Source organism: Carcharodon carcharias, chromosome 12 (genome assembly GCF_017639515.1).
Source record: "Carcharodon carcharias isolate sCarCar2 chromosome 12, sCarCar2.pri, whole genome shotgun sequence".
NCBI classification, from domain to species: domain Eukaryota; kingdom Metazoa; phylum Chordata; class Chondrichthyes; order Lamniformes; family Lamnidae; genus Carcharodon; species Carcharodon carcharias.
This window is the reverse complement of record NC_054478.1, coordinates 96,739,575-96,764,818: the sequence shown is the minus strand read 5'-3', so window position 1 is coordinate 96,764,818 and position 25,244 is coordinate 96,739,575. Positions and strand designations below refer to the sequence as shown.

Below are 25,244 nucleotides of genomic sequence, written 5' to 3'. Positions count from 1 at the left end.
TGATATGGCATGAAAACCCGCCATTGCGGCCGGCAGGTGAAACGTCATTTTACCGGCCCACAACCGCACTTACTGCAAATCTGGAATGATTCTGCCCTTTATCTCACTACCTAACTGTCAGCTCAGGCATACATTATGAAACTAAGAATTGGTATCATTGCACTTACTGAGACACTGAGTAAAAAAAGTTCCAGATCGGTGGGACCGTGGAAATGTCAGATCAAAATTAATATTTTTTTATTCATTCATGAGGTGTGGACCTCGCTGACACAGCCAGTTTATGTTGTTTATTCCCTAGTTGCCCTTGAGAAGGCGGTGGTGAGCCTCCTTCTTGACTAGCTGCAGTCTATCTGGTGTAGGTACACCAAAGTACTGTTAGAGAGAGCTCCAGGATTTTGACCCAGTGACATTGAAGGAATGGTGATATAGTTCCAAGAGAGGATGGTGAGTGACTTGGAGCAGAACTTCCAGGTGGTGGTGTTCATGAATCTGCTGCCCTTGTCCTTCTAGGTGGTAGAGGTCACAGGTTTGGAAGGTGTTGTTGAAGTGGGCTTGTCAGGTTGCTTCAGTGCATCTTGTAGATGGTACACATGGCTGCCACTGTGCCCTGGTGGTGGAGGGGGTGAATGTTTAAGGTGGTAGATGGGATGCTGATCATGCGGGCTGCCTTTTCCTGGATGGTGTCGAGCTTTTTGAGTGCTGCTGGAGCTGCACTTATCCAGGCAAATGGAAAGGATTCCATCACATTCCTGACTTGTGACTTGAAGAAAGTGAAAGGACTGAAGAGTCAGGAGGTGAGTCATTCACTGCAGAATCATGTATATAATCTTAAACTGAAATCCTCATGTTTCATGCATATCTCTTCTTGGATTAGCTTTAAGATTTTCTTCTTGGGCGTTTTCCTGTCTTCCTTCAGAGAATTAAATAGGATATGTGGAGCCCGTGATAGGCCAAATTAAACATAGGCTGCTCAGGTGAGAAAGCCTTTTGAGACAAACGGACTTTTCCTTCTCCCAGTTTTGTAATGTGATACATGCACACATGTGAGAACAGGAAAGTGTTAACTTCTTATATGTTAAAATGTTGGCAAAAACCTTTAAGTTAATAGTCGTTTGGTAGTACAGAGCTTGAGTATTGCTGCAAAAAGGGATATGTCAAAGCTTTTCATCTTACACTCATCAGGACACCACAAGAATATCATATAAGGGGAAAATAACAATTTATACTGTATGAGAAGAGAGTGCTGAATGGTTAGCAAATGGACTCCGATGGTGTTGTCATGGGATCCTCCCTAGGCCCAGCTTTCACAAACATCTTTGTTGGTTTCCATGAGAAATGTGTCTTCAGTGAAGTGACACTTAGCCACCTAGCTCTCGCATATTTCTGTTTTTAAATCCAGGACAGGATGTAATAATTTCCTTACATGTCTTAATGGTCTCCACCCTGCACTCAAATTCACCTATGAAATGGAGCAGAAAAAATGAACTCCCCTTCCTTGACTTCCTAGATAAATCTGCCAGGGGGGTTCTCTACCACGGTCTACTACAAACCTACCTTCACTGGTCAATACACGCGTTGGGAGTTCCGCACGCTGTAAGATTGGTCTTATCACCAACCTTGTAAATAGGGCCTGAGCCATTTGCTTACCATGCAAGCTTGATGTTGAAATAGGCACATCAAAGGCTACTGATCAGATCATTTCACGCTGTATATCACACAAACTCATGAACGGGCCTAAAGCTGTCACTTTTGGCCCTGAAAAGTGCTCAGCCTACCTCAGATTACCCAGGAAGGGCAAGCTATCTCAAAAATTTGAGCTACAAGTAAAGCTAGCTGTTTCACACTGTTACTATGCAGTAGCAACACGAGGGGTATTCACCGCTAACATGATGCTGCTGTCAAGCCAAAAAGATGTTCTGCCTATCACACAAATGAGTAATGTGGTATATGAATTTCAGTGCCAGTGTGATGTATGTCCCAAACACTGGTGGATCGTATCAAATAGCATGTCCCAGCCGCTGTTCAGAACGGGCAGTGTACAGACTGTACCCAACTAGCCTGTGATTGCAAAACTCAAAACACAATGTCCAACATTAGATGTGATTCTGTGATTGGACATATTTGCTAAATAATCCTGAGTGTGCTAAAAATTACACTGACAACCAATTTAGGATCATCAGTCAGGTTTGCAATGTACTGTAAGCTACAAATATTCACACAGAGGGCCATGTTCTTTGCAGACATAAAGAACATGTTCACACATTGTGCCTGTTTCAGCTAAACAAAATAAGTAACAGCCATTCGCTGACTCATTCCTTGGAGCAATGCCTTGACCAATCAAAGGCAAACTGCCTGGTTTAAATTTCAAACAATGCTTGGTAGTTAACTGTCAATCACCATCACTGGTGCATTCTCCATGACAATGCCTCTACCAATCAGAGTCCACTTGCCAAACAATCAGCACTCTCTTCTCATACAGTATAAATTGTTGTTTTCCTCTTATATTGGTATTCTTGTGAAGTGTCCTGATGAATCCAAGACAAAAAGCTTCAGCATATCTCTTTTTTCAGCAATAACCTTTAAGTACTTGAATATCTGAATGTGAATATATTTTGCAGGGGAATACTGGATTGATCCTAACCAGGGTTGTGTTGAGGATGCTATTAAAATATACTGCAATATGGACACTGGTGAGACCTGTATCCTCGCTGACCCATCTGAAATACCACGTAAAACCTGGTGGAGCAAAAGGAATGGTGATGATCCTGGACACGTATGGTTTGGTGACTCTATGAATGGTGGATTACAGGTAAATAAAATGACTCTGCACAGTAATTGCAACTGTGCTTTTCATTATGCAAGAAATGTATTTTCCAGCTCCATTCATTCGTAGCTAGGATCAGGAGAGGCTTCCAAACAAAAGCATTGGTCCAGATCTTCAAGTCTCTGAATACATTGGCAATCAGATGTACGACCCAAGATGCACATTGGAACCCCATGGAAGTGGCACTTTGACCTTCAGATGGGTAATTACCCTACTCCCTGGGACTCTCCATGAAAGTCCCTGACTCTGAGTTAAAGTTGGAGACTTCAGACAGTTCCGATTTGCTTACCTGAAAAGCTACCCAGGAAAATAATAACTCCTGGGTTACTACAGAACTGACCACCTCCCCCCCCATCCAGTCACTCACACCAACTCCCTCCCCCACTCCAATTCCCATTTGACCTCCTGACTACCCCACTGACCCTCTGAATACCCATGACCAACTCCCCGACCTGACCTGACTACCCCTCATGACCACACTAATTCCTGACCACCTGACTAAACCCCTACCAGGCCTAACTAGTCACCATCACCACCAGACTAACCCTCCACCCATCTGCCACCCTAGCCACCTCACCTGCCCTAGTCACTTACCACCTCACTCACCTGCCAACCTACCCACTTACCTCACCCACCTACCCATCCTACCACCCTGCCCAATCACTCATTCATCCATTCACCCATTCACTAACATTCACACTGGACATTGAAACTTACCTTGGGGCGGCAAGTGGCAGTAAAAAGGGGGCGTGGCTTGTCTTCCTTCTCTCCCCCCCTCCCCACCCCATCCCAACGCTGTGATGAAACTCTTCATGGGACTGTATGGTCCACGTTTCTAAAGAAGCTGGGCCCGGAAGACCTGGCCAGAAAAGCGGAGCAGTGTCAGGGTGCAGAAAAGTACGAGTGGAGCGGCAATCCGACAATGATTGCTGCTTCCCGGAAGATCTGGGCCATTGTTTTGAAATTGAAATTGTCCTGTTTCCTTGTTGAAAGATTCTGGTCCACTGAAGGCAAATGCAGCTTTCTTATTCCTAAACAATAACAAAACAAAAATCAGCTTAATTATTAGAAAAGACAAAGCAACAGTTATATAATGTAAGTACACGTAGGAGTGAGTGAATGCAACAGGTGAAGTCAGACATTGCAGAACATTTGATTTAAGACATTTTCAGAGTCCATTTATAAGGCATAGTCATGAAAGTTATCATTCATCAGCTGAGAGCGAATTTCAGAATAAAATAAAAGTAATTATTGTGAACTACGTCTTATACACTATAAAGGAACATTGTCATTGCTGAGATATCCTTTGGTTAGGTTTACAATGCTCTATTTGCTTTATCTTGTCTACAGAAACACATTTTAAGAATCTTTTTTATTATGCATTTACCGCTTACTTAAAATGCATCTATTTTTGCACATTTTTACATTATTCCATGTCATTCAGTTGCAGAACATGAATCTACATTGACTGAAGAGCAAAAATAGGTTGTTTTACAGAAAATCTAGAGGGTCTGCGAAGTGTAACATTTCGCAGCAAGCAACATTTAAGGGCATCGTGATTAAGAACAAAACATTTCATTCAGTAATTATAAAGGAAGAGTGATATTTGTTTAGTTTGACCCTGCTGTGTTTTAAAACACCTGTAAGCATAAAATTATGCCATAGGACGAACCTTTAACAGGCTGTCGGAAAGCCCTAATTTAGTGCAAACATCAACCCTTATTTTTATTCATTCACAGAATATAAGCATCACTGGTAAGGCCAGCATTTAATGCCCACCCTACTTTCTCTTGAGAAGGTCGTGGTGAACTGCCTTGTTAAGTACAATCGTGTGGCTTTTCAGAGTGCAGATAATGCTCAACCACATTGCATTGGGTCTGGGAGTCACATGTGGCCAGACTGGATAAAGAGGGAAGATTTCCTTCCCAGAGGGACATCAGTGAATGAGATGGGGTTTTTTTAACAACAATCAGTAGTTTCACAGTCACCGTTACTGACAATAGCTTTTTTTTCCAGATTTATTTTAATAACTGAAATTTAAATTTCCCAGCTGCTATGGTGATGGGATTTGAACTTGTATCCTGGTATCAATCAGTCCAGGTCTTTGAATTATTAGTCAATTATCATAACCACTATGCTACCATACCCAACAAAAAAAATTAAGGGAACTGTCTGTTAAAATAGTGGGAAGAGAAATGCAGAAGTCTTTTTCCTGCTGGCATCACCAATTGTTATTTCAGAGCCATTGCAAATAACCTGATAGAAAATCATCTCTATTGCTAAGCTTGAGATGAGAAAGATAATGAGAAAGCGTCACAGATCATGATATATTTGGAATGAATCCTATATGTTGTACACCGTAATTATTTACGGTGACATCTTCCAGCCAGCAGATGGTGATGTTGGACTATTTAAGATTTGTGGCATTGCGTTATGTAGTGCAACACTGGCCTCTACTGATAGAAAAACAATACTACAGGATTAGATAAAACATTGCGACAGTTTTACCCCTTAAATATGGTGTACTTTAAGATATATTCCATTTGGGGAACAATACCTAATTCATGTCATAATCAGACGCCATAACTGCCCAAATACAGTGATTTTGATTAAAACTCAGATAGATTACTGCACCAATGAAAATTTAAGTAGAGGAAAATCAATATTATCCATTAGATGGATTCCGACGGTATTCAGTAGAAAGTTTGCAACTCTCAATTATAACAGCAATTTGTTTCACATTGACAAGCCTCCAAAGGGACCTGGGTGTCCTTGTTCATTAGTCACTAAAGGTTAGCATGCAGGTGCAGCAAGCAATTAGAAAGGTAATTGGTATATTGGCCTTCATCACAAGGGATTTAAGTACAGGAGTAAGGATGTCTTGCTGCAGTTATACAGAGCCTTGGTGAGACCTCACCTGGAGCATTGTGTACAGTTTTGGTCTCCTTATCTAAGGAAGGATATACTTGCCATAGAGGGAGTGCAACAGAGGTTCCTCAGATTAATCCCTGGGATGGCATGATTGTCTGCTGAGGAGAGGCTGGGGAGACTGGGTCTGTATTCCCAAGCGTTTTGAAGAATGAAGGGTGACCTCATTGAAACTTAGAAAATTCTTACAGATTGTAACAGGGTGGATGTAGATAAGATGTTTCACCTGGCTGGTGAGTCTAAAACCAGGAGACATATTCTTAGGATAAGGGGTAGACTATTTAAGACTGAGATGAGGAGGAATTTCTTCAGTCAGAGGGTGATGAGTCTTTGGAATTCTCTACCCCAGGGGGTTGTGGAAGCTCAATCGTTGAGCGTGCTCAAAACAGAAACCGATATATTTCTGGAGACTAATGACATCAAGGGATATGGAGATAGCACGAGAAAGTGGCACTGAGGTAGATGATAAGCCATGATCTAATTGGATGGTGGAGCAGGCTCGAGGGGCTGAATGGCCTACTCCTGCTCCTGTGATTCTATATTTGCAGGATATATTTAATGTTACAATACTTATCTGAATGGTTTGCTGAAAATCCTTTTTGCTTCCACAGTTCAGTTATGGTGACAAGCAACATGCACCGAATACCGTCATGATCCAAACAACATTCCTCCGCCTTCTGTCAAAAGAAGCTTCCCAAAATATTACCTATCATTGTAAGAACAGCATTGCTTACATGGATGATCAAACTGGCAACCTTAAAAAAGCTTTGATTCTTAAGAGTGCCAATGACATTGAGATCAAAGCAGAAGGAAATAGCAGATTTAAATATACTGTGCTGGAAGATGGCTGCACTGTAAGTACTAAGAGTTGATTTATTTTAGTTACGAGGAAGTGTACTTCTACCTAATTCTACTTGAACCTTTTTGTGTTGCTACCCTTTCAAAACTAATAGGAGCAACAAGTTATTGATTCCTTGGAGGGGAATTTTAGCCCCCAGAACAGGCGGTTTTGGTCAGATAGGAAGTTAAAGTGTTAAAAACCTGAAAGTTGACCCCAACTCAGAAGGAAAAAACACTAAACATTGGGAGATAAGAATACTGGCTCAAACTCGTCTTGTATAGTTTAAAAAGGAACACCACTAAAACTGGGAAATAAGAATATTGGTCTGAAATGTTTTTCCCCCTGGGAATCCAGCTCCAACTTGCCTACTTCTAGTTCAAAGAGAGGCTGGGGGTGGATGGCCAACTTGTTACAAGAGGCATGTTGTCAATTTAAATATAATAATGAGGCAGCCTCATGTCAATCCACCATTTCAAATTGAACTCTGAAGCTAAAGAAAGATAAGGACTGCTGGAGCCCAGAGGTAAATTCCTTTCAACTTATGTACTGGATCCTGCCTACGTGCCTCACGAACACTGCCATGATTAGACAATCTCTCCCCCAACAACTGTTCCAATCTCCCCCTGACCTCCCTCATAAGGCCTCTGATCTCAACCATGGAAATAATAGAAAAGTTATAGTGCAGAAGGAGGCCATCCAGCCCATCGTGTCTGCACGCTGAAGGGATCGAAATAGGCTAAAGGGTAGAGATAAAACAATGGATGGAAATACATTTAAAAATAATGGAAATAGATGGGAAAAGAAAAATATATATAAATCATTGGAAAAGGGGGGACTAGAAAGGGTGTGGGGATGGAGGAGAGAGTTCATGATCTGAAGTTGTTGAACTCAATATTCAGTCCAGAAGGCTGTAAAGTGCCTAGTCAGAAGATGAGGAACATTCCTTTCAAGTGAAGCAGCATTTCACTTGCACTTCCCTCAATTTAATCTACTGCATTCACGGCTCCCAATGTCCCACCCCACCCCTACTAGGGCTATCTGTACCTTGCTTGTCCTGATTTCTACCTTTAATGTCCCCATTAGCACATTTCTTAGCTAATATCATCACCATCAACACCTCTTTGTCCTTTTGTCTATGACATCTTTTGGCTATCTCCACGTATCACTGGCCCTCTATCCAGCTATATTTGTGCCACCAACCCCCCCCCACACCCCCGCCTTAATCCAGTTTATATTTCACCTCTTTTCTATTTTTCCTTAGTTCTGATGAAGAGTCATACGGACTCAAAACGTCAACTGTGTTCCTCTCCACAGATGCTGTCAGACCTGCTGAGTTTTTCCAAGGAAAACATTCTGTATGTTTTCTCTATCACCTTATCCACCTGTCCTGCAACCATCAGGGACCTGTGGACATGCACTCCAAGGTCTCTCACTTTTTCCACTCCTCTTTCTGTCTTCCCATTTATTGAGTATACCCTTGCTTTGTTTTCGCTTCCTAAATGCATTACCTCACACTTTCCTGGATTGAATTCTATGGTAAACGGGGGTATAGTCCCTCCCTTCTATCAATTGGGGTTCACATCTTGTACTGCAGTTGGGGGACTCCAACCAGTGAGCATTTAGCGTGGGCAATCTGGGGGGCAGATCTTTCTGATGAGAGTCCAGGTCGAAGTAAAAGCATCTGTAAATCTCTGTAACAAAGTTAACTGTTTCTTGATGAAGCTTGTCTGCTCCGTTGAGTCATCACAATTGGCAACGAGGGTAAAATCAGCTCTGACTCTGCGCCTCGCCCTGTTGCTGTGAGTACATCGAATCTTAAGAAAATGAAAAGACTGCTCACCAGTCATGCCACTCTTCAGTAGAATTGATCCATGGTGATGCGACTATGGAAGACTGGAGCCAGTATGTAGACTGCCTCGGATTTTACTTCATAGCAAACGAGATTACTGCAGAAGAAAAGTGGAACGCGATCCTCTTGAGTGTATTTGGCAGTAAAACACACAACCTCATTCGTAACCTGACACGCCCCGAGTGTGCCCAATTTCAAGTCCTGTAATGAATTAGTGGACCTCGTGAAGTTGCACTTCCAGCCTAAGCCATCTGTAATAATGCAGTGTTTTAAATTTAATTCAAGAGTTAGGGGCCCGGGGAGTCCATCTATGTCGCTAACCTCAAGCAGTTAACAGAACACTGCGACTTCAGGGACACATTAAATGAGATGCTGCGGGACTGATTGGTTTGTGGAGTTCAGGACAATGCCATACAGCGCCGTTCACTCGCTGAGGTCGACACCGACTTTAGGTGCACCTTAGGAATCCCCCTCACCGTGGAAAGTGCTGCGAGAGACTCACAGGCTGTGCAATATATTGAAAATGGTGCCGTACTTCATACTGCGTGGGCACCTGCTGCCGAGCGTGGCACGAAAGCCAGACCTGGAGAATTGAAGCGTGATTCAATGTCTGCTGAGGAACATTTAAAAAGTCTAACAGAAACACTTCAGCAGCAACTTCAAGACAAAGTTGCTTTAGATGTGGTGATGACTACGGAGCAGATTCCTGTAAATTCAGAGGGGCAGAATGTCATTACTGTCATAAAAAGGTCACGTGGTTAGGCAATGCCGGAAAAAGTTGAAGCGGTTTGCTAAACAGCAAACAAACATGATAGAAGTAACGGGTACAGCAAAGGCTGAAGCTGCTGCTTCTGACCGAACCTATCACTGTGACAATACAAGTTAATGAGAAGCCACTGAAAATGGAAGTGGGCTCAGGTGCCTCGACATCAGTGGTGGGAGGGCACACTTTCAGGTACCTTAATGAAGGTAGACGGCCAATAAACCTGGAGTGAACAACTGCTAAATTAAGGGCATACGCAGGAGAATCCATTCAGATAAAGGGCATCGCCAAAGTACGAGTTTCATACAAGCAACAGACAGCCTAGCTGCCTGTAATAATTGTGAAGGGAGAAGGACCCAGTCTTTTAGGCCGAGACTGGCTACAGAAGATTAAACTCAGCTGGTCTGAGATATTTCACCTCAAATCTGAGGGAGTTCCAGAACGTCTAAGAAAATACAACATGGTTTTTCAGGATGAACTAGGGAAGCTAAAAGACATGCAGGCTAAGGTACATGTGGAGCCACAAGCAACACCTTGCTTCTTTAAGATAGGACCTGTGCCTTATACGTTGAAAGAAAAGGTTGATGTGGAGCTGTGCCCGTTAGAAAAGCTGGGCATTACCCAACCTGTTCAATTTTCAGAATTGGCTGCCCCATAGTCCCATTGGTTAAGCCCGACCACACCATACATATCTGTGGAGACTATAAATTGACCATAAGTAAAGCAGCCAAACTAGACAAGTACAAGATAGATGATTTAAATGCCAAACTGGCTGGGGGCAAGTCCTATATGAAATTGGATATGAGCCATGCTTCCCAGAAACTAGAGCTGGGTAGCACATCGAGGGAGTGCGTGACCATTAACACACACAAGGGTCTCTATCAGGACACCCATCCAACACTTGAGCAATCTGGAGGAGGTGCTAAGGAGGTTCATGGAAGCCGGTGTATGATTAAACAAGGAAAAGTGCACTTTTCAGTCACTGGAAGTGACTTATCTAGGCCACAGGTGGAACACATGAGACTGCATCCAGTAGAAGACAAAAGTTCAGGCAATAAAAGATGCGCCATCAACATCCAATGTAACAGAACTCCTGTCCTTCCTGGCATGATCAACTACTATAGCTGTTTCTTATCAAACCTATTAATTGTGTTGGCACAGTTACACTCATTACTAAAAAAAGAACCACCATTGGCTTTGGGGGGCACAACAGGAAGAATCCTTTGTGAAAGTAAAGGGTTTGTTGCATTCATCATGTCTATTGGTACACTATGGCCCATCAAAAGAGTTGGTATTAACATGTGATGCCTCTCCCTATGGGGTGGGAGCTGTGATATCCCATACAATGGAAAATGGGTCTGAAAGGCCCATTGGCTATGTCTCAAGAACCCTCTCCACAGCCGAGAATGGTTAATCCCAGCTAGAAAAGGAAGGCTCATTGATGGTATTCAGGGTGAAGAAATTCCATCAGTACCTGCATGGTCACCGTTTCACCATTGTTTCGGGCCATAAACCATTAATAGGTTTATTCAGCGAGGACAGGGCCATCCCGCCAATAGCATCAGCAAGGATACAACGAGGGGCTCTGACATTATCTGCATACCAGTTTACTTTTATGTGCCGTCCTGGCCTACACATTGCAAATGATGCTCTCAGTCGTCTCCCATTCTGCAGGAATTAGTGCTGTTATTGAATTTCTTAGATTCTTCGCCTGTGTGTGCGAAACAAGTTAGAAATTAGACAAACAAGAGACCCACATTATCGAGAGTCAGAGACTTTGTCTTAAAAGGATGGCCAAACTTGCCTGTATCTGAAGAATTGAGACCATTCCATGTCAGACAGATGGAATTGAGCTGCCAAGGTGGGATTTTGTTGTGGGGGTCAAGGGTAGTGGTCCTACCACAAGGCAGAGAGCCGTTCTTGACAGAACTCCATAGTACCCGACATGGCATATCAAAATGAAAATGCTTGCGCGAAGATATTTATGGTGACCAGGCATTGATGGAGATATTGAAAACTTTGTAAAGCATGGTCTCTACTGTCAACAACAACAGAAGCTGCCTGTTCCAGCTCCCCTGTGTCCGTGGGAATGGCCTGGTCGGCCCTGGGTTTGATTACACATCGATTGCGTAGGACCATTCTTGGGTACCACGTTCTTGTTAATTGTAGGTGCACATTCCAAATGAATGGATGAATATGAAATCAAGTTGCCAACATCAAATGTGGCTATACAGAAACTATGTCATGGTTTCAGCACACATGGCCGCCTGAAACTGTCATTTCAGATAATGCGCTGCTTTTACCAGCACAGTTTCAGAAATGTATGGACCTAAATGAAATCCGACAAATGAAAGCAGCCCCTTGCCACCTCTCATCAAATGGCCTAGCTGAGAGGGCAGTACAAACTTTTAAGCCTGGTATGAAAAAGCTATCGGAAGGCACTTTCCATTCACAAAAACATCCATGGGCCATTACCCTTTGTTTCCTGTCACTGAGGCAATTTTTTTATCCAATTCACCACATTCCCCTGTATCCCATGGGATCTCTTTTCTGACCATGTGAGACCTTGTCAAATGCCTTACTAAAATCCATGTTGACAACATCTGCTGCATTCCCCTTATCAATCTTCCTTGTAACTTCTTCAAAAAATTTGATTAAGTTAGTAAGACACGATCTTCCCCTAACAAAACCATGCTCACTATTCCTGATCTATGCATGCATTTCTAAATGACAGTTTATCCTGTCTCTCAAAATTGTTTCCAATAATTTGCTTACCACTGAAGTCAGACTGACAGGCCCATAATTTTCTGGCCTATCCCTCGCACCCCTCAGGCCTATGATCTCACTTCAATCTGTCATGCCCCCCAGCCACCGAAGTGACCCCCCCAAACACACCCCCACCCCACAGCCTCCCATCTCCCACGCCACAACCCCTATCCCAGCCTCTGAGTTCCATCTTGGCCTTGGATCACCCTGGCCTTTGGCTTCTGACCTCTCACATGCCCCGGTTTCAGATTCTCCTCCCTGGCCTCCAGTTTCCGACCACCCTGCCCCAATATATGAGCAACCGACCCTCACCATCACCAAACCAGCCCCCCAACCGGCCTGCTCTGGACTCCTTGACTGCAGCTTACAGGTGCCACAGGCCTACCTGGACGACAGCCAGTCAGTCTCTCAATTTGCATGGCTGTGGCCAGTGAACAGACCAAACAAAATGTTAATCCGACCCTGCTGTTAAATCTGGCAAAACCTGAGGGAAACCTGTTTTTTCTGGGGTTTGGTGTTTATCCACATGAGAGTGATATGGTCCTATCAAAAGCCTGGATATCAGAATTGTTGCTTTCATCTTATGACTTAAGCAGTTCATTGTTTTGCTCTCTCTGGGAGTAAACTCTGAAAAGCAAATTTTCAAATTGCGGTCAGAGGTGAAGTGACAATGATCACCACTGACCTCGAAGAAAGCTGTGCTGAGAATCTAGCGATCTCTGTGATGAGAACATTATCTCTTTCTCTTGACTGTAGTGTTGCTTAATGGGGATTCCTAGCGTTGAGCTGCAGTAAAGTCATCAAACTGCCCAAGCAGTCAAAAGCATAATCAGTCCACTTCTTAAAAACTTTATAGAGGTCAAAATAAGGATTGGTACATGCACATGGGATTAAGGTGGAAGCTGAACTACCATGAACAAACTTAAAAAATATTAATTATTTTTAAAAATCTAGTAATTAGTCCTATTGAGAAAGTTAACAACATTTTACTATTTCTTCATGGCCAGAGCAGCTGTTCAGCAATAGTTATTAATCAGATCACTGTTAAAAACCCAGCTACACCTCACTGAACAAGGCTTAACTTTTCAAGTTTCAACTCCCCAAGCACTTCTTCCTGGTGAAGCAGTAGTTTACATGCACTTCCTTCAATTTAATACCCTGTATTCACTGCTCTCAATGCGGTCTCCTACATCGGGGAGACCAAACACAGGTAGGAACTTAGGAGCAGGAGTAAGCCCTTTGAGTCTGCTCCACTGCTCAATAAGATCATGGCTGATCTGGTTTCAATCTCATGTCTGCTCTCCATAATCCTTGACCCCCTTACCTAACAAAAACCTCTCTAATTCTGCCTTAAATAAATTCAAAGATCCAGCCTCCACTACTCTCTGGGGAAGAGAATTCCACACACCAGTGACCCTTTGTGCAAAAATATTTCTCGTCATCTCTGAATTAAAATTGGGACCTTTTATTTTTAAACTATGGTCCCTAGTTTTAGTCTCCCTCACAAGAGGAAACATCCTCTGGCTATTCACCCTATCAAGTCCATTCAAGGTCTTATATGTTTCAATAAGATCACCTCTCATTCTTCTTAACTCTAATGGGTATAAGTCTAACCTGTTCAACCTTCCTTCATCCCAGGAATGAGTCCAATGGACAAGCCTTCTCTGAACTGCTTCTAAAGCAATTATATTGGAAACCAAAACTGCACACAGTACTCCAGATGAGTTCTCACCAAGGCCCTGTACAGTTGTAGTAAACCTTCCCTATTTTTAGGTTCCAATCCTCTTGCAATAAACACCAACATTCCATTTGTCTCCCTAATCACTTGCTGTACCTGCATACTAACTTGATGTGATTCATGTACCAGGACACCTGGATCCCTCTGTACCACCAGTTTCTGCAATCCTTCTCCATTTAAATAGTATACTGCTTTTCTATTCTTTCTGCCAAAGTGAACAAGTTCATATTTACTCATGTTATACTCCATCTACCAAATTTTTGCTCACTCATTTAACCTGTCTATATCCCTTTTCAGACTCTCTACCTCTTGACAACTTTCTTTCCCACCTAAAATAAAATAAAAGCAAAACACTGCGGATGCTGGAAATCTTGAAACAAAAACAAAAATAGCTGGAAAAACTCAGCAGGTCTGGCAGCATCTGTGGAAAGGAAGACAGAGTTAACGTTTCAAGTCCGTATGACTCTTCATCAGAACGAAAGAAAAATAGAAATGAGGTGAACTATAAGCTGTTCACCACCACCCCGCACCCCTCGCCCCCTCAAACAGCTTATATTTCACCTCATTTCTATTTTTCTTTAGTTCTGATGAAGAGTCATACGGACTCGAAATGTTAACTCTGTCTTCCTCTCCAGAGATGCTGTCAGACCTGCTGAGTTTTTCCAGCTATTTTTGTTTTTCTTTCCTACCTATCTTGGTGTCATCAGCAAATAAGCTACCATACTTTCACTGCCTTCATCCATGCCATTGATAGATTATAAATAGTTGAAGACCCAGCACTGACCCCTGTGGCACTCCACTAGCCACAACTTGCCAGTCTGACAAAGATCCATTTATCCCTGCTCTCTGCTTCCTGTTAACTAACCAATCCTTTATCCATGCTAATATGTTACTCCCTACACCATGTGCTCTTACCTTGTGTAGTAACCATTAATGTGGTACCTTATCAAATGCCTTTGGGTGACTGCTTTGCAGAACACCTATGTTCAGTCCACAAGCTTCCGGAGGCTCACCATTTCAATTCGGCACCTTGATTTCACACTGACATCTCCATCCTCGGCCTACTACAGTGTTCCAATGAAGCTCAATACAAGCCCGAGGAACAGCACCTCATCTTTCGTTTAGGCAATTTACAGCCTTCTGGACTCAAGACTGAGTTCAACTATTTCAGACTGTTTGTTTGTTTCTGGGGTTTTTTTTGCAAGTGCCAATTTAGTCGTGTTTTTCATGAGTTTGCTTTTGGACACAACTACTCATTATTTTGAAATTTGCCCCCACTCTGGACCAGGCTTTTGTTTCTTTATTTACAGCCATTACCAATCCTTTTATTGCACTTTGTACCATGAGATCTTTTGTCAGTTAATCTCTCCTGCCCTCTGTCTTGTCATATAGACCTTCCCTTTAGTTCCTTCTCTGCCCCTCCCCCTTTCACTTGCTCAAGGCCGATTGCATTTATATCTTCGTTCAGTTCTGAAGAAAGGTTCTTGACCTGAAATGTTAACTTTGTTACTTTCTGGCAATGAGATGAGAAGAAATGGGAATGTTCTTGCCAGATCAACTAACTTCACTGATTGCGGGTGAGGGGGAGGGCGTGTCCGCAGTGTAGCCTGTAGTGCACAGTGATTGACAAACTGCAACTTCATGATCCCTGTGTTAATTGGCACTTGCGCTAAAATCCTGAAACTGTGGTCAGATGCAGAGGGTTAATGATGCCGAAGGCTGAACGTTCACTCTCGATGTCCCCATAATTCCAGGTCACCATCATATCTGTGATAACCCTTTGTGAAGTACGTAAGAAATATGCTACTGCTGTGGTGCCCCAGCTGTGATTGTTATATCCTGTATTCCTGCGGAGAGTTCTCCCAATTGTCATGTGGCTTTAGTAGAGGTTTGGTGGAAATCGCCGAGGAATTTTAATTGATTCATGTTGCACAAAAACCGAATGATATGTAAAAATCCAGAATAGCTTAATACAGGTCAAAATAACACCCTTGATACAGTCAGCTCCTTGTGTTTTGTTCATCCTTATTTCCAACCGGGGAATTTTTTTACCGGCTTTCTCTTTCCTTTTCTCCCCTCATTAAAATGGTGACTCTGTCTTTTCATGGCCCTCTGCCACCATCTGATAGCAAGTTAAAGTGGGCATTCTTCCTACGTGAACTTGAACAGCGAGTGTCTGACTATGGGGAGAATTCTAGCCATGCATCTCTAGTAGAGGTCCTGGAATAGCAGCTAGGAGTGGGAACATTGTCTGCTTTACCCCCCACCCACCCCATGCCATGGGTGATGATGAGGCCAGTTGTATGATGTACTGAATCTGAGGTCAGCTGATTGGACAGATACAGGGATTGACCTGAAGACTTTATTCCTTGTGCTGTGACTATGTACTGTTTCAACCAGCTGAGTACGTGGTTGAATTTGCGGAAGAGCTTGGTAATATTGCAAATGTGTAAACTACTTAGACAATAAAATATATATAAATTGCATTGCCATATATTTTATTGGCTTTAAATTATACCTTTTTTGTGCATTAGACATCAACCAATGTAAAAGTATTTCTGTTATAATACATAATTTAACTTATAGGTGTAAGTTTGGGTTAGTGGTAGCAATCTTAGCTCGAAATCAGAAGGTCACAGGTTTGAGCCTGACTCCAGAATTTGAGTATATTCTCTAGGCTGACACTTTAGTGGCACTCTGAGAGAATGCTGTATTGCTAGCAATGTGGTGCTTGAAGTGAGAGTTTCAACCAAAATCTCCTCTGCATTTTTGGATGGATGTAAGAAACCACAATGCGTTATTCAAGTCAGTGTTGCTGCACTGGCCAACTTTCCTCCTTTTGCAGCCGGATGGCCATTCAACTCATTGGTTGTTTGTGGAATCTTCTTGAATACTAATTGGTTGCTGTGTTTCTGTACAAAACTCTCTTAGTCATTGCATTGTAAAGTGACACTCTGCAGGTGTGAAAGGAGCTTAATGGATGTGAAATCTTTCCTTTTTTCTTCAAATGCTGGTAATGAAAGGATCACATAATAGTTAGAAAATGTAATACAGTATAATCACAGTAGTGGTAAATCTACTAATTCTCATTCTCTGTGTAGAGAAATCTTTGCTGGAGTACAATGGAAATTCATTCTACCATTCCACTGACTTCTCTTTGAAAATCAGGGAAGTTTGTGAGCTCCATAGGATTCCATAAATGCTGATTGAGAGTCCAGGATATGGAAAGATAAGACACTTATATAATAAGATTTAGTTAAAGCTTTGAATAAATATGAATACAAGAGTGAAATACCGCAGATGCTGGAAATTTGAAATAAGAATGGCAAATGCTGGAAATACTCAGCATGTCAGGCAACACCCCAAAGTTCTCATGGCAGGCCATCAACCTGAAACATAACTCTCCGTGATGCTGCTTGATCTTCTGAGTATATTCAACATTTTCTGTTTTATATTGAATAAACATGATTGCTTATGCTGCGTTCATATGATAATTACAAATATTTATCATTGGGTTATAGTAGAAATCTCAACTGAATAGTAATTGTCAGACTTTAAAACTCTTTCCACTACAAATCTGCTAATAACTTGAATGAAGGATGGTGACCATGTACCAGTGCAGTCCTTGATTGAAATAAGCATTACTGTAATATAATATTGCAGGTGTCATGGTTTGTTACAATATATTTTTATTACATTCATTCTTCTGTGTGTGCTTTCTCTGCAGAAACATACTGATAATTCGGGCAAGACAGTCTTTGAATATCGAACACAGAACACAGCACGCCTGCCAATTGTAGATATTGCGCCTGTGGATATTGGTGCTCCCAATCAGGAATTTGGCATTGAAATTGGCCCAGTTTGCTTCTTGTAAAATAAAAGGACTTGGAGACTTTGAAGACATTCCTGGACTCTTGAATTATTGGCTGATCCAATCAGCACTGTATATATAAAGTACTTAGAATTTCCAGCCCTTCACAACAATTATTTATTGTTCATTTGAACCCAGTTAGTAAAATTAAGATATGATTAAAAACTGTGAAAGATTCCTGGCAGTTTTTAATATAGTAACAACTATTGGCTCTCATGTGACAGGAATGAAAACAGTAAGATTTTCACTCTAAAGCCTAAAAAAGATAAAATATAGTTTCAGAAATGTTCACTTCTGAGAATGTTCCATCTTATAGTTGTTGGGGCTAATTTGGTGCACTGACATGAAGCCTGGATTAGAGATCGGGCTACACATTTGTAACCCAGGCTCTCTGACCCACACTTCCTGGTAGCACTGTCCCCCTGCTGTGAGTGTGGAATCTGTCCTTTTATCTACTAATTAGAATATGCTCCAATATCAAGCTTATCTACCGAACGTATAAAAGGTGTAGTTTAAAAAATTCCCCACGTTTAAGCTACCTCATCTCTGTCAGAAGCTAGGATACATTGATGCTTGTCTTTATTCATTTGTTCTCCAGGTGCTATATTTCCAGGCTTCTTTCTGTGTTTGTTTACAGAAACAGGAGACAGAGGGAAGAAATTATGGTGCTAGTTATAAAGATCCAATTTCCTGTAAGCTTTTGATGAAGTAGCAGTAAACCCACAACATTAATGGCATGTTGATATTCATTTTGATATTACTGTCGTGTCAACTTCTTCGAGTATGAATGGTGTTCCTTATCTCTCAGTTCAATTAGTAATAGTAAAGTCTGCATGTCTTGAAAGTTAAAACATGTAGGCAAGTCCATTTTGCAATGTTTCTTTCTCTATCTCTTCAATGATGTTCTTTAATTCTCCAATAAAAAGGACCATTTTACAAGGAAACCAGAAATATTTTTGGTTGAATTGATTGATTCCCCCACTGCCTCTCCCCACTGCTCCCCCATTCAACCACCACCACAACTCCCACCCCACCAATAATGATTGTAAACTCAAACTACTGTCTGATCATGGCATTCGCAAAGTGTCGTTCACCCCAATCTGCTTCACCACTTTTAGCAGTAATGGTATAATCAATATTATAATGAATCCATTAGATGAGGAGGCATCTTTGTTAAAAGTGTAGAGGTCTCCAATTTATTTCAAAATGCTGGGGAAACATCCAACACTCAATGAAGAGAAAATAAAATATAATTTATGAAAATGTTATACTTACATCAATAATATCAGGTTATATTCAACTACCAAATTTATTATCTTTGTTATGATTGATATGGTGAACCCAGCTATTTTATTTGCATTATTATTTCTTTGAAGTTTCAATGGTTCAGGTCCTTGGTCTTTGTACTTTGCCTTTCAAATTGCTACTAGAAAAGTGATTACGGTGCCTATATTCAATTGCATGATTAATTGGTCGATTCAGATTGCAAGGCACTTGTAGTTGACCATTCTTCTGATCCATTATTTTGTAAGGTTGCACTGCTTCATTAATGCTATTTTCTTTTCATTTCTCAATACATTTTCATACTGCTTGTTTTACATTGTGGTAACATTTTGCTTTCCTTTTGGCATGCTTTTAAATAGCATTGATTTGACTTAAGGCTAACTGAAGATATATTGTAACACAAATGCTTCTGCAACATGTTATTTGAAAAGGTTTTTGTGCTAGATTAATGAGTTGGAATAGGAATTTATTTTTCCAGATGGCTCGGAGTTATTATATCCATGTGTTTCTCTTTATTCTTAGCCACAGAAATCACTCCAATTGGAGACTTGTATAGCACTTTGCCTGCCCTGCTTTGGGGACAGAGTTTCTATGTTTTGAACTTGCTGTTGAACTTGCTATTTAATATCTGAGCTTTAATGAAACTGCTCTTATGTAACAGTTAAAATGAATAGGAAAATTAAATGTTGAAGCAATTTTATAGTGTTTAAGCTTTTATTGTGTTTACTTATCAAGTAAACACTCAATAGAACAAAGGGTTAACTGTAATTTTTTACCTAAGGGAACCCAGCTGACATGCACTATTTGTTCTAATGTTAATTTAAATTTAACTGGACATTCTTGCACTTGAAACACCCTACAAAAACTGAATGCCGGTCCATAAAGAAGAAAGATATGCTTTTATGTAATATTTTATCACATCTCTCAGAATTTTCTTTGTATTCAAAGAATGCCTTGAAGGTGCAGTGATAGATGTTATATATACAATAATGACTACTGTTTCTGTTCCCTGTTTATAGTACAGTTCAAAAATATCATGAAAAGAGGAGCCAGTTGCTTGCTATTTTATTCATTTAACATGAGCTAAGATTTAGGCCTCAAACAGGAAAGGAAGAATTGATGGGGAGGGTTAAAAGAGTGAGACTGAGCAACCCGACCCCATTCACATTGGTTTAAATTTTTATCGACCCAAATCAGTCGATTGATGAGGATGCCACAAAAGGCAGATTGGGTTCTTAATAACATTAAAAAAGTTACAGCTTGATGACATAATTAGCACCCCCACTTAAACTTAACTGTAGGTTAGGGAGAGCTTGTGCTGTTTTTCCAGCTGCTAGTCTTGACAAATCCTGGTGAGTTCACTTACCCGTTTTATTCAGCTGCATGAAGCCTGCACTTTGGGAGTCAGAGCCACAAGCAGCTAAAGAGGCCTTCACCTCATAGATAAATGATCGGAATTTTTTCTAACTAATTTTCTAATTAATTGTGCCATTTCCTTTTCCATTACTTCCTCATGCTTGCTAGAAATCTTAAATGTTGATAGATTGATTTGTATAAGAATTATTTATATTGTTATGCAATCCATATTGTTTCCTGGACTAGTAATCTAGAGACTTGGAATAGTAATCTAGAGAAGGTGGCATCAAATCCTCCCATTGCAGTTTGAGAATTTATATTCAGTTTGGAGAAGTGTTATTGAGTGACCATGAGCTGGATTTTTGTAAAGTTCCAAGTATTATTTCACTAATATCCTTTAGGAAAGGAAACCTGTGTCTCTACCTAGCCTGGCCTATTTGTAACGCCAGTCACACAAAAAAATTGTTGACTCTCAATTGCCCTCTGAAGTGGCCTAGTAAGCCACCCTGTTATGTTAAAGCACTAAAGTTTGAGAAAAAGGTCCGCCACCTTCAGTCAATAAATGCCAGTGTTGCCACTAATGTTTATGTCTTGAGAGAATAAAGAAAAGTAAGAATTTATGGGCAACTAAGATGCATACTGTATTTTTCCTGAAGTGCTAGATGATGTTTTGAACTTTAGGAGGCAGGGTATATTGGCTTCTTATCAAGATGAGAAGTCGGAGTGGTGTGGTATAGAATAACATTTTATACCCAAAAACCAACAGCAAGTGTTTGCAGGTTATGTTTTGGGAGGGATAGATCATTTGGTCGATACTGTTCGTCACTTCTAGAAACAAATCATGGAATTATATGCCCATATCATCTCTTTGAAGCTCCAACCATCTACACAAAGTGAGTTTGAAATCTCAACCCAGTTCTATTAACTCAAGGATATTGTGAGGCTTTGTCCACTGTCTTGCTCTATTTCTTCCAATACCAATGACTTCCTCCATTCACCAGCCTCATCACTGCCAAACCACTATTATTATTCTATTCTGCACCTATTTCAACAATTTATTTCAGCTCAAACATCCTCACTACAGCCAATCTCATTCCTTTCCAGTAATTGGCTTAATCATTCTACCTTGATCGAATAATAGGGTCAAAGTTAAGGATTGTTATGGCCACAGCTGATATTAATTACTGTGCAAAGCAAATTCCAGAGGGAAACTTGGCTTACGGGTCATACCCTTTTTTTTGTATTCTGAAAAGGAGAAGAAGACATATGGATCTCAGCAACAAGAAGTCCAGTAACACTTTTGGGATTTAAACAAATTAAAAGTATAAAATTTATTAACAAGAATAAAAGAAAACTTAAGCACACAAGATTAGTTGCACAATTAAAAATTAGTCTTGCGAAACATTCCCCCAAAAAGACTCTACTTGATGAACACCTTCCAGGCAACACTCCCTTATAGATCTTTAACTATAAAAATCCCATAATATTACCCAGGGCAAAGTGCTGTAGCTTTACTAAAGGCATACCACACAAACCCCTTAACTCTCTTCCACTCTGCCGTGTTCTTTCAAACAGTCTGCTTGTTGCAGTCCAAGACTTTTCTGGCTTGACTGGATGGCTGATTCAAACTGCCTAGTCCACAGCTGTTTCTAGGAGATCTCCCTCACCCAGCTAACAGCTCAACAGCTCAGTTGCATCTCACAGCTCCAGCTACCTTAAGCTTTCCACAGTAACTCTCAATTACCTTTTTCCCCTTTCATCTCAGGTTCCATTGTTTTCACAAATCTTTTAAACACAAATCCTTCCTAATATAAAATCTTTCATGTTTTCTATTTTGTCTCTGCTTTTAGGTCAATTAAATATAATATATCCCTTTCTGTTTACCTATGGAATTCCTGCAAGATATAAATATGTTTCTTGTTACCTCTGATTTCCTTTTGATATTCAAAAAAATGCTCAACTTATCTACAAATGCAGCTGTTGAATACAACCTATTCATTTGTACCTCAAACCTAACACCTCCATTCTTTCATGTTTTAAAGCCCCCAGACAACATATCCCCTAGTAATCTCTGCCCAGCTTAAATCATTTACACGCACACACACACACACACATGTCACACAGCCTTCTTTGCAGAATAACATCATATTCCCCAAAAATATTAAAAAGAATAACCTCCATTTCTCACAAATATGATTCGCATGCAAAGTAATTATTCCCTCCAAATAATCAGTAGGGAAAGTCTTGAGCAATAGATTTTCTATGATTTGTGAAATCCAAGATTAACAGTTTCAATACAAGTGAAATGGAAGTATAAAATGGGCTAAATGCAGAACCACATTTATATTAGTAGAGTATGGAGAAATGTAAATGATCAAGGTTATTTTGAATAAGTTAGTGAACTGATAGACGGGGAATGAATAACATATTTTCATTTTTCACAAAAGATGACATAACAGATCTATCAATCTTGGGTAAAATAATGAAATTAATTATGAATAAACTTGAGCATTTGAATAACAAAAGCAATCAACATAGATTCAAAAGGAAAAGATTTGCTTAACCAAACTTAACTTTTTTGTGTAAGTGACATCACAAAAGGACAAAAGTCCACAGTTTTGGGTTAAAGCAATGGGTTTGAAATCATTGCCATCAGTTCCCATCACAAACACAGTTCCCTTGCCACTGGCTCCATCCTTCTCCTTAATTGGCAACTGTCTGGGTCTGAACTGGTCTGTTTGTAGCCTTGGTGTCATATTTGACCTTAAAGTGATCTTCCGCACCTTATTCACTTCAGTGCCAACACCACCTATTTTACCACTGCTCCACCCCAACTCGCCTGTTGCTGAAACCCTCATCCATGGCCTTGTTACTTTGAGACTAGACAACTCCAATACTTTTTTGACCGGTGTCCCATCTTTCAACCTCCATAAACATAAGTTCATCCCAAACTCTGCTATTCATATCCTAACTTGCACCAAGTCCAGTTCATTCATTACTCTGTACTCATTGACCTATATTGTCTCCCATATATAATAAAAGCAAAAATATTGCAGATGCTGGAAATCAGAAATAAAAATCTGAACTAAAAACAGAAAACCCTGGAAAAACTCAACAGGTCTGATCTAGCAGCATCTGTGGAGAGAGAAACAGAGTTAACGTTTCGAGTGTGTACGCCATCTTCAGAGCTATATCGGCTCCCAGTTAAGCAATGCCTCAATTTTAAAACACTAATAAAACACTTTGTTTTCAAATCCCTCCAGGGCTAAACGCCACCCCATCTTTCTAATCTTCTCCAGCCCTACAACTTTCTGATATATCTATGCTCCTCCTCTTCTGGCATCATGCACAACCCCAATTTTAATCATTCCAGATGATGCCTTCAGCCATCGAGGGCCTAGGATCAGAAGTTCCTACTCTAAATCCTCCAACTCTCTGAATCCACCTCTTTCACAGAACGTTTTGTCATCTCCTGGGTGGTTCCTATGAAATGCCGCAGGATGCTTTACTACATGAAAGGTGCTATATAAATGCAAGTAGTTGTTACTATAGAATGTAAGATTGTCCAGGAACATGGCTGAAGGATACAAAATAGCAAGTATTTGTTAAGGTAGATGGTGTGTGTAGAGTGAAGCACCAAGAACCTGTGTTGGTTGGGCCCTCTGCTGCTATTAACTTACATCATATCATTAATGCAAACGTCACAAATTCATTCTGAAATTAATGCCAAGCAGTGCATGTGAATAAGGTTCCTATTGCACGAGGCAGTTTATCTTAGTCACGACTTGAGAGTACTTGTTTTCTAATAGGGTATGTTACTGGTATTGATTTTAGTATGATGAGGCAGCCATAAATGTGATTTCCAATCACCGTCAAGCAGGTTTATTATGTTACCAGGGACCAGGAAGGTTGCAGTTCAGTACGCTTATTTTTTCTAACAAATTGTAACCATTCTAATTGCTTGTCCATTTGAATACAAATGACTTTTACATGACACAAAGTCTATGGGATACCTATAGAATTTGTAGCATGCATTGTTTCAGGATGGATTTCATTGTTATAGGATAAGGCAGTATTGTTGTTTTGATGCCTACTTTAATTATTCATTAAGTAATTGAAAATGTCATACCCCACACTAATCCAGGAGTTATCTCATAATGCAATCATCTATTTATCTCATATTGGATTTCACTGACCAATCACCCCAATAGTTACCATCAGGTTTTTTTTATTGTTTTGAGTCGTCAAACCAGATTACATTTTGTGTAAGTTTGGGTATTGTTCTGTATTAGCGTCTTAACTGTAAATAAATCTGAGCTAGTAGTTAAGTGTGAGAAGATGAGGTTTTATAGTGAGTGTTCAATCTGGTCTCCAGTAAGTGCTACCTAACATTTCAGGTTAACTCTAAATCAAAGGTGCTTGCAGAGGCCAGTAGCTTAGATCCCTTTAATGTCCATCCAATTGGACAAGCATCTTGAAGACAAAAATATTATTGGTTACACTACTAGGACATCAGGAACATGAACTAAATGAATTTATAATATTTTTCGTCTGTGAAATTTTCTGTTTCTGTCCTAGGTTTATTATCTAACTCATGCAAGATTCAGTTGTGATGTTGCAGCCTGGTCATCGACATAAGAAAAACACTGGAGAGGAAGTTTGAACTGTAAGAAGCTGGGGCAATTGCAGAATTTCAATCTTCCATTGGAGAAACTGGGCCAGAAATAGGACCACAACATAGCGCCAGTTCTCTAAATTCTGGTACCCACAGCGAGCATGGGATCAATGAATACCCATTTTAGGTTTGGCCTGAATAGATCATTCTGATGGGGCTAAGTGGCTTTGATGATCTATATCTATTTGAAAACAGTTTCCATGTTCTTCATTGGGGCAATAAAAATCTTGTTTCTTTAATTTCTTTTGGGACAAACTCCTGTCAATCTAATCATCAGCTGGGACATTACCTTTGATGGTGCCACCTTTAAGGTTTCTTCACCCATCAGTATTCTAGGCCGTATGATCCC

General features: G+C 40.6%; 1 protein-coding gene across 1 annotated transcript in view; it reads left to right on the top strand.

The window, feature by feature from the left end:
- LOC121284777 (collagen alpha-2(V) chain-like) overlaps positions 1-19,560 on the top strand; it is a 326,682-nt gene extending 307,122 nt beyond the window's left edge. Inside the window, exons 52-54 of the mRNA XM_041200406.1 lie at positions 2,619-2,809; positions 6,364-6,606; positions 17,437-19,560. Of these exons, the coding sequence (XP_041056340.1) occupies positions 2,619-2,809; positions 6,364-6,606; positions 17,437-17,583 (581 nt within the window). The 3' untranslated portion in view covers positions 17,584-19,560. The remainder of the gene's footprint in view (positions 1-2,618; positions 2,810-6,363; positions 6,607-17,436) is intronic.
- The last annotated feature ends 5,684 nt before the right edge of the window (positions 19,561-25,244 follow it).